Source organism: Dipteris shenzhenensis, chromosome 28, assembly GCF_047967505.1.
Source record: "Dipteris shenzhenensis isolate YYH24624 ecotype China chromosome 28, Dip_SZ_1.0, whole genome shotgun sequence".
In the NCBI taxonomy this organism is placed as follows: domain Eukaryota; kingdom Viridiplantae; phylum Streptophyta; class Polypodiopsida; order Gleicheniales; family Dipteridaceae; genus Dipteris; species Dipteris shenzhenensis.
Genome location: NC_141623.1, coordinates 17485241 through 17497482, shown reverse-complemented (window position 1 = coordinate 17497482; position 12242 = coordinate 17485241). Strand labels below are relative to the sequence as shown.

Here is a 12242-nt window from a genome sequence, read left to right as displayed (position 1 = left end):
ATTTCGGAGCTTTTGCATCGTGGGTCTTCTATTTCACGTGCCGTGATTTGGACCACATCTTATACCTTCTGCATGAGGCACCTCAGTTACATTACTTCCTCAGCACAGCCCAGGTTGTGTTCCATGAGACACATAGATACCCAGAACCAGATATTCCTCACGAGTTTGCTGTCCATCTTTGGAGAGATTTTTACCCCTCAGCTTCAGCATCTCCAGGGTACTCTCCACCTCCTTCATCTCCCAGATATCCTCCTATACAGGTTGTACCTTCCCCAAGACAGTATTTACGCTCTAAAGGCACTCCTCCTGGATATCCTTCACTTCTGACAGCAGCTCCTTATCCCTTCTCAAATCCGTGGACTCTGCAACCTACCCCTGTACTCTCACGAGCAGTAACACCCATTTCGCCATCACCAGTGTTACCTCAGACAGGACCTCCTTTACCAAATTTCCACGGCTGGTTCCATCATGCTTCTCCTGCCCCCTCCAACATGAGCAACCTCAGGGAGCAGCCCGAATCTTCTTCCAGGAATGGTACAAACTAGAGCGCAGGTTCGTGCTTTTCTCACAGGGACCTCAGATATGTCGCAACGCTCATGTGTAGCCTCTCCGGAGATAAGCGACTCAAGTCCAAAAAAGACCCCTGAAGTCAACTTACAAGGCGAAGTACTACTTTAACTTCAAATTTCCCAGCTTCAGAACAACATCTCCGACTTGGTCCAGAAAGTCTAACAACTCCAAGATTCTCGCAGTACCACACATACAGAGGATGACGTGACGCAACCAGACGACTATGTGGACTCATTCCCACCAAAGGTAGAAAACACTGAACTCCGTGCCCTCTACCGTTTACTCCAAGCTTCCAAAACTAAAAGACTTGACATTAAACTTCTGGAAACCTACACTGGTCAACGAAATCGCCGAACAATTGACCAATGGCTCGCAAAATTGTGCATGTACTTTGATACTGTTGACCTCACTGAAGGCAAAAAGATTGCCTTGGTAGCCTCCCTCCTCAAGGATACAGCTTTCCTATGGTGGCAAAGACGCTTAAAGGACAACAAAAGTGTGTTAACCTGGAAACGTTTTGAACACGTGCTCCGTAAGTAGTTCATACCTGCCAATGCAGACTTCCAAGCACGTTCGAAACTCTGACAGTTGGAGCAAACAGGCTCCCTGTCTTCCTACATCTCTCAATTCACCACATTGGTGCTGGAGATTGATGGTTTAACTGAGGATGATCGCCTTCATGCTTTCATCTCAGGCCTAAATCCCTCGTTACGCATTGATGTCCTGAAAGCAAACATCACCACCACAGCTGGCGCTATTGCTTACGCAGAGCGCATTACTGATTTCCAAAACACAGGGAAGCAGAGTGCTAATAGAACACAGAACTCTACTATGGCCAAAGGTACTCGCCCTCAAGATAATCCCAAGTTTAGAAAAAACTCGGGTAATCAAGGTCAGCGACAGTCTCAAGATCCCCAGAAGTCTCAGAAATCGTATGCTGGATTCCAACAGAAGCACTCCTCCAAGGATCGCGCCTCTTCTTCTTCACAAAGTCATCACCATCATCCCCAACATAAAGGTGCGGCCACTGACAAGAAGAACAACTCCAGCACAAAAGGACTTTGTACCATCTGTACAGGTGACCATAGATGGTTCGATTGTCCCAAGCAACCAAAGCAACAGAAGATGCTACCCCAGCACAAGACAAGAAAGGCAAAGCTGTTCGAATGGCAAATACCATCCAGATGAGCCTTGCCAGCAACCCGGAACCTTCCCTGGCCACTCAAGTACTTTGTCTTCAAGGATCGATTCGTGGAACAACGGTCACTATCCTCATCGACAGTGGCTGCTCTCATAACTTCCTAGCTAGTTCTATGGTCGACAAACTTCGGTTGACCACCAATCCTAGTCCCATGGACTATCAGATTGAACTCGCAAATGGAACTACCTTCTTGTGCAACACCAGGATCAAAAACTTGTCTTTTCGCATCCAACATTATATGGACAAGTTGAACTTCGACATCATGCCTCTTTCTCGGTACGATGTCATACTTGGACAACAGCGGCTCTACGACTATGATCCATCAATCAGTTTTCGCAGCCATACTATCCAGTTTGTCCACCAGGGAGAACTTATTGAGCTAACTGGTTCTAGGGACTCTCCTTCGACCCAAGTTGCCTCTGCCCTACAAGTAAAGAAGTGGGTTCGTAAACGTCAAGTAAAGACTTCACTTCTGTTGGTTACGGCAGTAGAGGAGACACCAACAAAGGATCCTCCTGAATACCTCAACCAACCTTTTTTCCAGCCCTACCTGGATATTTTTCCACAGGAATTGCCAAAGCAGTTACCACCTCGACGACCAGTGGATCACCCAATCGAACTTATTCCCAGCAGTAATCCACCGTCGAAACCTCCTTATCAGGTTTCTTACACTCAAAATGAAGAAATCCAAAGACAGGTGACCGAACAACTCAACAAAGGTCACATTCGGCCCAGTCGCAGCCCTTTTGGATCTCATGTACTACTTGTGGAAAAAAAGAATAAGTCAATGCGCCTCTGCATTGACTACCGAGCCCTTAACAAGCTCACTATCAAAAACAAGTATCCATTGCCTTGCATCGATGACCTCTTCGATCAACTTCTACATGCAACACAATTCTCAAAGATTGATCTTCGTTCAGGTTATCATCAAATTCGCATACGAGAAGGCGATGAGTACAAGACAGCTTTTCGAACAAAGTATGGACACTATGAATGTTTGGTCATGCCTTTTGGGTTAAACAATGCCCCGGCCACATTCATGACACTAATGAACGACATCTTCAAGCCTTTCCTCGATAAGTTCGTGATCGTTTACCTTGATGACATCCTCGTTTTCAGTAGATCCCTACATGAGCACAAACAACATCTTCACCAAGTTTTTGAAGTTCTCCGCGCAAATTCTCTCTACATCAACATTGAGAAGAGTGAGTTCTTCAAGACCCAACTCAAATATTTGGGACATGTTATTTCAGCTCAAGGCATCTCTGTGGATCCCAAGAAGGTCGAGGTAATCCGAAACTGGCCTACTCCTAAGAATGTTCATGATATCCGCTCTTTTCTCGGATTGGCAAACTTCTACCATACAAAGGTCTATCAGTTTTCCGAAATCGCAGCTCCTATGTCCGAATTATTGAAAAGCACAACAGTTTTTCAGTGGCTTCCCGAAACAGAGTATAGTTTCCAACAACTCAAGCAAGCACTCACTACCACACCAGTTATGACTATTGCTGACCCAAACCTTCCATTTGAGGTCATGACCGACGCTTCCAACATCGCTACAGGAGCAGTCTTGATGCAAGAAGGCAGAGTTATTGCTTTTGACAGCCATAAACATTCTGATATCCAAACCCGATACCCGGTTTATGATAAGGAGTTTCTTGCCATTGTACATGCTTATCGCTCTTGGAAACATTATCTCATGGGAGCCGACTCGGTGGTCAAGACAGACCATCACTCTCTAAAGTATATCTTTACTCAGCCAGTCATGAACGCTCGACAAGCACGCTGGGTTGAGTTTCTGGCCAACTTTCATATGACCATTGAGTACATTCCAGGACTACGCAATGTAGTTGCAGATGCTCTCAACAGGTTAACTCTAGCATCAGCTATGGTAATCTCTACATTATCTGTGGATGTTCCGAATTCATTCAAAGGGAAGTATTTCAATGATAAAGATTTCGGCATAGCAGTACAAGTTCTTTCAAAAGATCAACCTTCGACTTCCGAACAGAAGATTTTCTCATCCTATTCTTATACGGACAACCTTCTGTATTATCAAGATCGCATCTGTGTACCACATGACAAGGATGTTCGACGTCTTTTATTAAAAGAGCATCATGTAGTTCCTTATGCTGCCCATCCAGGCATCAACAAGACTTATAGGTTACTCAGTGCAACATACTACTGGGCTCAGATGAAAAGCGACGTCATCAAAATGGTTACATCTTGCCTATCTTGTCAACAAATGAAAGCAAGCTGACGACTTCCAGCAGGACTTCTTCAGTCTCTTCCAGTTCCAACTGAAAGATGGGAAAGTATTTCCATGGATTTCATTACAACACTACCATGATCCTCCAGAGGTAACACTCAGATTATGGTAATTGTTGATTGACTCTCCAAAATAGCACACTTTGTTGCTTGCAAAGGCAGTGCACAGGCTCCGGACATCGCCAAACTCTTCATACAACACATCTTCTGACACCATGGATTGCCCAAGAATATTATATCCGACAGAAATCCTAAGTTTACCAATCACTTTTGGATTTCACTGTTCGAATCTTTGGGTACAACTCTACTGTTCAGTTCAGCCTACCACCCAGAATCACATGGCCAAACTGAAAGAGTCAACCAAGTTCTGGAAGAAATGCAAGACATTCTACTCCAAGTCAGGGATCATATGCGAAAAGCGCAAGAGCGGTATCAATGGTCTGCCAACAAACATAGACGTCACTTGGAATTTGACACTGGTGACATGGTGCTATTATTTGTAGCCCTACATCGCTATAAGACGGTTAAGTCTGTGTTTCCTAAGTTGCGACCAAGATACTATGGACCTTTCCGGATCGTCAAGAAAAATTCACCTTTAAGTTACGAATTGGAATTACCACCATCATTGGGTAAAATCCATCTGACATTTCATATTTCTTGGCTAAAGACGTATATTCCACGCGATGAAGCAATTCCTCCTACAGGTGATTATGTTCCAGAAATCGAAGACGATTATGTTCTCCTTATTCCTGAGCGTATTCTGGACCATCGACAGCGAGAGACTCGACATCGACTTATCACAGAATTCCTTGTTCTTTGGCGAGATCTAAACGACTCCGACGCTACTTGGTAATCTGATGAAGACTTACAGTAGTACCCTGACATTTTACAGCAGTATTTTCAGAATTTACCGTGATATTTTCTACATCAGTTCATTATCTCCACCAGGGTCTTATTTTGAGTGGGAGGGGATGTCACGATCTGTGACGTATTCCTTTCTCTATATCTTAGACTTATGGATGGTTTGATGAATGGACACTTGTGGAAGGGTATGCCCTTTCGACGGGACACTTCCTATGAGGCACAACCCTTCACAAGAGACATTCTATGGAAGAGACACTCCTATTGTAATGTACCCTCTCATCAAGGGTCACACCCTTCACAAGGGGTACACACCTCTTCATGCACATACACTTTGGAGTACACACCTTTTCATGTGTGACTCTTCACTCTCTATATAAGAGAGGCCCAATTGTATGGATGACACTACAGCTACACTACAGACACTCAAGTAATACAATTATTCCTTGTGCTCTGCTATTTCAATCTCCTTTCTGTTCCTTAGCACATTTCTAAATATAGTAAATCCAGGAATTCTTACAGATCACCTATACCAAAGGCATCGAACTAGGTGGGTTCTGTGACAGTGATTGGGCGGGTGATGCTGACACCAGGAGATCAACCACAGGGTATTGTTTCTTACTTGCATCTGGTGCCATCTCTTGGCTGAGTAAGAAGCAACCCACAGTGGCCCTTTCATCTACAGAGGCAGAGTACAGAGCCGCGTGTACAGCAGCTCGTGAAACAATGTGGTTGAGGTGGATTCTGGAGGACATGGACGTATGTCAGGAGGACGCAACAGTGCTGATGTGCAACAATCAGAGTTGCATAGCCATTGCCAAGAATCCAGTATACCATGCGCGGACCAAGCACATCGAAGTTCATTACCACTTTGTTCGAGAGCTCATCATCGACGACGTGATCGAGCTTATGTACTGCCCGACCACCGACAACTTGTCCGATCTCTTCACGAAGGCACTTCCTCGAGAACAGATGGAGCACCTCCTCATACGAATGGGGATTGGCCCACAGTTGTGACATTGAGGGGGGGTGTTAGAAACTCACTGTGCCCACCTGTGAGCCCCCGATTTGAGGGGACAAGGGGCAGTGAGAGGTAGGAGGGCTGAGAGAGAGAGACTCAGGTCGGCATCATAGGCAACCAGCACACGGGCTGGTTGCAGCCTGCAACAGCAGGTAAAACAGGGCTTTAGGCCTCACATGGAGGCTCTTGCAGCAGCACAGACTGGCTGCACAGGGCACCCTTATATAGGGGCCTGTGGTAGGCCAAGTCGGCCCAATCAGGGCCACCGACCAGGGCCAACCCTGGTCGGTTTTCTAGGGCCCATGTGGTCGGCCACCAGACAGGGTACCGACCCTGCTGGTCGGTCAACTCAAGGGGCCTGGGCAGTGCCTATAAAAGGCCTACTCCTCCATTCATTCCAGTATCCAGTGCAAGACTGAAAGCCCGTCTCCAAGGCTGTGTTCAGCACTCAGATCTGGAGCAGGTTGTGAGAGAGAGTCCATTAGTTTTCTCCAGCAGTCTACTGTGTTTTGTACTGCTCCCTTGGAGCTATTTTTCTGCCCACCATCTGGTGGATGAATATACTCTCTTTCTCTCTCCGTCCATATTTATTTCTGAGTGAGGGTTTCTTGCATCTGTGACCATCTATCTGAGTTGAGTGTGTGTAAGAGTTGGAGAGATCTTGGGTGGAGGTTTGAGTGATTCATTCCCTCTTGATTTTTAACACTGATGATATTCTTTTAGAGGTTGCCTTTCAGCCTGTCAGGATTGCAGGTTTCATGGAGTGGGACAAGGACTCACAGTGGTATCTTGACCCCGATCCTCTTCTCCTTGAGCTGGGGTCTTGGAGACTCTGCTTCCCCTCTTAGGTTCTTGCAGTGGGACCTAGGGGAGTGGGAATGGATTGATGAGGGGCACCGAGAGAAGAGCTTCCCCTTCTTTCATTATACAATCAGAAATGCTCAGAGATTTCAGCTCAGCAGTAGAGGTTGGAGGCCCTCCAGAGCCCCTCATTGGGATAGTTTTCAGATTTCCGCAGTTATGCGGAAAAACTTTTGGCGTAGGCTCTAGAAATCCCTCAGGAATAGAAAGATCACTCTTTTATTTTGGCTTTCTATTCATGGAGGGATTGTAGTAAGCCTGTGGAGATCCAGGTTCGGGGCTGACCCTACTTGTCCTCGTTGCCACATTACAGTTGAGTCAGTATAGCATTGCCTTTGGGAGTGCAGACAGGCGAGGACGATCTGGAAAGGTGTGGCTAGGATTTTCAGTATCTTTCATACAGCACCTTTCTATATGACCTTGGTTATCTCTTACTGCCCTTAGGTGTTTTTTGAGGGACATGATCCAGATCCAGCTCTCATTGTACAGCGACACTCAATGGAGTCTTGTTCCCTCCAAAATGTTCCCTTCAATCCTTTCAGAGCTGCTCATGCCTCAGTAGAAACAACAAAACACCTATAGAGTTTACCCACTTGCAACTCTTGAAACATAGATTTCACCATAAATGCCCTGGATCCCTACTTTTGTCATGAATGCCCAGAAATAGGTGTAGCTTCATGCACCTACTTGAATATTGATACATCTCTATACAACTCATGATGCTGAGGATAATTTATATGGACGTGACGGTTATATTCATTCATGACAAGGCTTGCAATAGAGAGCCCATATAATCGCATGCGCTCTTACAATTTCATCAAGGCATGACTATTATAAATAGAGGTAATTTCATAATGTCAGCTTCTTGTAAACACACAATCAACAAAACACTTAGACCAGGGAGTCTTTAAAAGCCTTTTTATCTCTTGACCCCTAATCTGAACCTTTTAGATTTATTTCAGCTTCTTTGTTGAGAGATCATAAATTCTGGAATATTTAGGTTAACTCGTCTTTTCTATCTTGTAATTTGATTATGTTATGCAAAGTCCATCTTATTTCCCAACAAATGTTATAACCACCAAAATTTCACTTGAAACCACCATGCAAATATGCAAAGAGCTGGAACTGAATGACAATTGCTTAATAACAATCCTTTTGACACAACAATGGAAGTCTGACTAGGAGTAGATGGAATAAGATGCACCATGAATACTAACCAAAATGAAAATTGGCACATGCATCAACCAGCTTTTGTGTATCATTAGTGAGTAAGTTCAGCACCATCCCTCCATTGACAGCTGTACTGGAAGCTGCTAGCTTTAATGATAATAGCTATGAAAAGTAACAATAAAAATTTAACATCAGAATTCGTCCAGTTTCATATTCTGGCACATCTCCCTTCTCCTTATACCTTTTGTCTTTTCTAAGTAACAGCAACAGATAAACAATTTTTTATAGAAGTCATGGTTGCTGGTCAACTTTAAAAAAATATCCGTACAAATTGGTTTTCTTTAAACAAAAGCTGGGATCCAATCAACCATCCTCAGTCTAGGATGCAAAAAAGAGAAAAAAGCTCATCGTTTATACAAATAAAAGATTGTACTTTTACATTTCATTTGTTTGCAAGATCCATACAATTTTTCCACACAATACTGATCTTAAAGACGGATTGATATCACAAATAATGATCCTTAATTTTCGGAGCTCAGCATAAAAGTGAAAATATTGTTTAAAACACAACCCAAGACCCACAGACAACTGGAAATGAAGGGCACAATGTGATGCATTCTGAAAATTATTTGATGCAAGATGGTAAAATATTGGAGGAGCCTTTATGACTACTTGACCTTTACCCCTTTCCCTTGCTTGGTCCGTGCTCCCCACTCCTCTCCCTTCCCTTGGCTGCTTTGCTTTGCAGCTTGCTGCCTCCTCTGCCACCAGCCTCCCCTCTCCCTTTAGTAGCTTTTCCTTGACTCTTGCAGCCTCTCGCTTGCTGATCCTTTCCAGATCATGCTTGCTACTCCACCTCATTTACCGAGCAGGCAATGGGCAATGGGATCTGCAGCTCGAGAAGCAAAGAAAGAGTGGGATCAGACATTAGTCCTATCTCTGGTGAAGGCCAAAGCATCAGGGACAGCGGACTCATGGAAGCAGTTTGATAGCCAGCCAAATCCTCATTTCTCCGGAAGTTCAAGTTTTAGAGATATGATGGGAAAATTGACCTCTTAGTTCTTATTGCATGGCTCAATTTGAAAACTAGTTCTCTATAATCCTCATAGAGGACAATGAAAGTGTATTGTTATAACCATGTATCTTTCACAAGAATCCATCGTTTGGTAGCAACAAGTAGCCAAAATAGGACTAGGCAGTGTCCATCAAGGCCATTCTTCAGCCACCATAGCATTTGGACCGTTTCGAGACATTGTTCTTCCAGTTGTCCTAGGGACTCAATGAGATGGTCACTCATCATGCCAATCAGTTGATATGCAATTATAAGAGGAGGAACGAGATAGAAACGTGAAGCTTCTCTGAAAGCGTACACATTGCCTACAAGTTTGCTAAGGGACTTTCAGCTCATGAGCAAGGGCCCCAGTACCGAAGTCCACCCTTAGAAAAAGAACCAAGTGTTGTACCCACACTAGACACACCTTGGTCACATCATACCTTCGTCATACCTTGGTTACACTTTGGTCAGAATTTGATCACAACTTGGTCAGACCTTGGCCACACTTTGTGCACATCTTGGTCACTAGAGCAACATGTCAAGGATAGACAAACCTTGGTTGCATTTTGGTCAAACCTTGGTCACACTTTGGTCCCACACCTTGATCACACTTTGTGCACATCTTAGTCACTAGAGAAACATGTCAAGGATCAACAAATGTTGGTTACACGTTGGTTATAACACCTAAGTTAGACCTCGGTCATAGTTAGGTCACACTTTGTTCACATCTTGGTCAGTGGAGCGACATGTCAAGGATGGACAAACGTTGGTCACACCATGGTTAGACCTCAATCACACCTGGTCACACCTTGGTCACACTTCGGTCACATGACTGACATGACTGGAGCGGTACATGAGCAGTACGGGACTGGAGGGATACATCAGCAGTACATGACTTGGTCAAGGCTGAGCGGACCTTGGTTAGAGTAAAGTACTGGCGCACTTGACTGCAGTAGTCAAGGGAGCACAGGTGGTGCACATGGGAAATTGTGTCACCAGTCCAGCTCGCCACCAACTAGTGTCAGGTGCACATGGAGTAGATAGGAGTGCACATGGAGTACTTAACTCACAAACTTGGAGGAGGTTGGGGAGTGGCAAAAGCCATCAAGGGACGAAGCGGTGGAACAGCTAAGGAGATAGGAAGACAACCAATAGGAAGCAAGAAAGGAGATTTCCAGCCATGAGGGGGAAGGCGAAGAGGAGCAGAGGAGAGATATTGGGGCATCCCAGCATAGGCGCATCGGATTCGAGCGTAGAGTGTGAATGGAGAGAGAGGCTAGAGTCAAGAGGTCACCTAGTGTATCTCCTCTTTGGTGTATCTACCATCTGATGTAAACTATGATTGATGTGTGATTCATTCCTCTTAATGAACTATGCTTCTTCATCTGTGCTCGCTACTCTAACACTTATTCCTGCTGTGTTCCCCTCCATCTCCCTTCACTTGGTATAACAAACCATGTGTCATGTGGCTCAAGTTCCGTCTCATTCACATTGAAGGTTGGATCTTGTGACCGTGCTCCGCTTTTGTCTTCTCCTTCTTGATTGACCACCCTACCAAGGATTCTTGCACTTCTTGGTTTAGCACTTGCACATCATTTGCAATGTTGTCCCCCGTATTTGTACCATTTGGCTTGAGCAATGGTTTCCCTCAGAGTCTTCATGTAAGACTTGCCATAAGCTCTAATCACCACTTGCATTTTAGAAATAAAAGAATCCCAGGCACCATCAACATGAAGATGGCTGCTAGATGAAAGACAATGAGCTGCTTCAGTAACCATTGCCTTGAAATCAGCATGTTGCAAATAACTATTGTTTATGATGAGATGTCTCCTTTGTGGCAATCTATCATCTGGCATATGATAAAAAGATAACCGCAGCCATAGCGGTGCATGGTCTGAATGCACAAAGGCATAGTCAATCCACATTTTGCATGTGAAATCCCCATTTTGTTGGGGAGCGATACTATACCATCGATCCAGACGTGCCTGATAAGCTGAAAGAGCATTATGTTAAAAAGTGTAGCCCGGTGACAAAGGCTGCAATTCCTTCCAAAGGTCAACCAGATCCAAATGCAAAAGTAGTTGAGACCATGCATGCCTTTCAGGAGATAGCATATGGTCATGTCTGGAGGTGTTGTCTCCCTGTTGTGGAGCATTATTGAAATCCCCACATATGTAGGCATGAGATCTCCACGGATATTGTTGCATGGCATCCCAAATTGCAATTCTTTCTCTAGAAGACTGAGGTGCATAAACTGAAGCAAATTCAAACACCTCTCCTCTAATAATGCATTGGAGAACAAGCCATCTGCCTTTGTTGTCATTTAATGCAATGATTGGTTGGAACTCATGTTTGATCAGAAGAACAACCCCTGAGAAAGAGTGCTCCCCAGCATAGAAAATATCATATCCACAATAGTGTCCTGTCTTGCCTGCATAAATATGTTGATTGTGCTCTTGTAATGCCACTATGTCAGGCTGAAATCTGTTAATGTACAGCCACACAGCTTTCCATTTCCTACTGTCACACATGCCCTGAACATTAAGTGTAAAACATTTGATGTGAGCAGTCATATATACAGGTATTTATAGTAGTGTAACAACTATGTACAGCAGCAAAATTTATGCGTTCAGCCTTGCATTTCTATCTCAGGGTCGAGGCCTCGCCCCTGAGAAGAAGTAGCTGCCTGATAAGTAGACAGCAAAGCAGCAACCTCTTCTTCAGGGAAGAGTGTTCTGCTGGCTGTTACTGCAGCCCATGTAATCCCAATTCCTGAATTTATCTCTGGGGTATTTCCGCTAGAAGATGCACCATTCCAAGTGCGGGGGGGTGGAATTCTTCGAGCAGAAATGACTTTTCTTGGGCTTTGCCAGCCATCAGTTGAAGATTGCTTTCCTTTGATCGAGGATTGAGTAGCAGGAGGTGAATGTGAGGTGAGATTCCCATTGGGGGCCACTGGAGCTTTGCCTTTATCCTGACTCCCTGAAGGCTGTCTACCGCCTTTATTTTTGTTGGTAACTGGAGTAGGAGCATCTTTAGTTGACATGTGAACTGGCAGGGTGGCATGAGGCATTTTATGTTGATTCATTGGACACTGTGAAGCCATGTGTCCAAACTTTTTGCATTCAAAACAGGCCCCTGCAAATAAACCCCATTTGAGTTTATAGAAAGCACTTCCCATGTTTACATTATTCACCGTGACTGAATAAGAGTCCGGTGTGGGATTATCAGTATCC

At 44.5% G+C, this 12242-nt stretch overlaps 1 protein-coding gene across 3 annotated transcripts in view; it reads right to left on the bottom strand.

Annotated features, from left to right (window-relative positions):
- LOC147883261 (uncharacterized) overlaps nucleotides 1-12242 on the bottom strand; it is a 98411-nt gene that overhangs the window by 76137 nt on the left and 10032 nt on the right. For all 3 annotated transcript variants that reach the window (XM_087400023.1, XM_087400024.1, XM_087400026.1), the window contains one exon: nucleotides 8000-8114. In XM_087400023.1, coding sequence (XP_087256149.1) covers nucleotides 8000-8114 — 115 coding nt within the window. The remainder of the gene's footprint in view (nucleotides 1-7999; nucleotides 8115-12242) is intronic.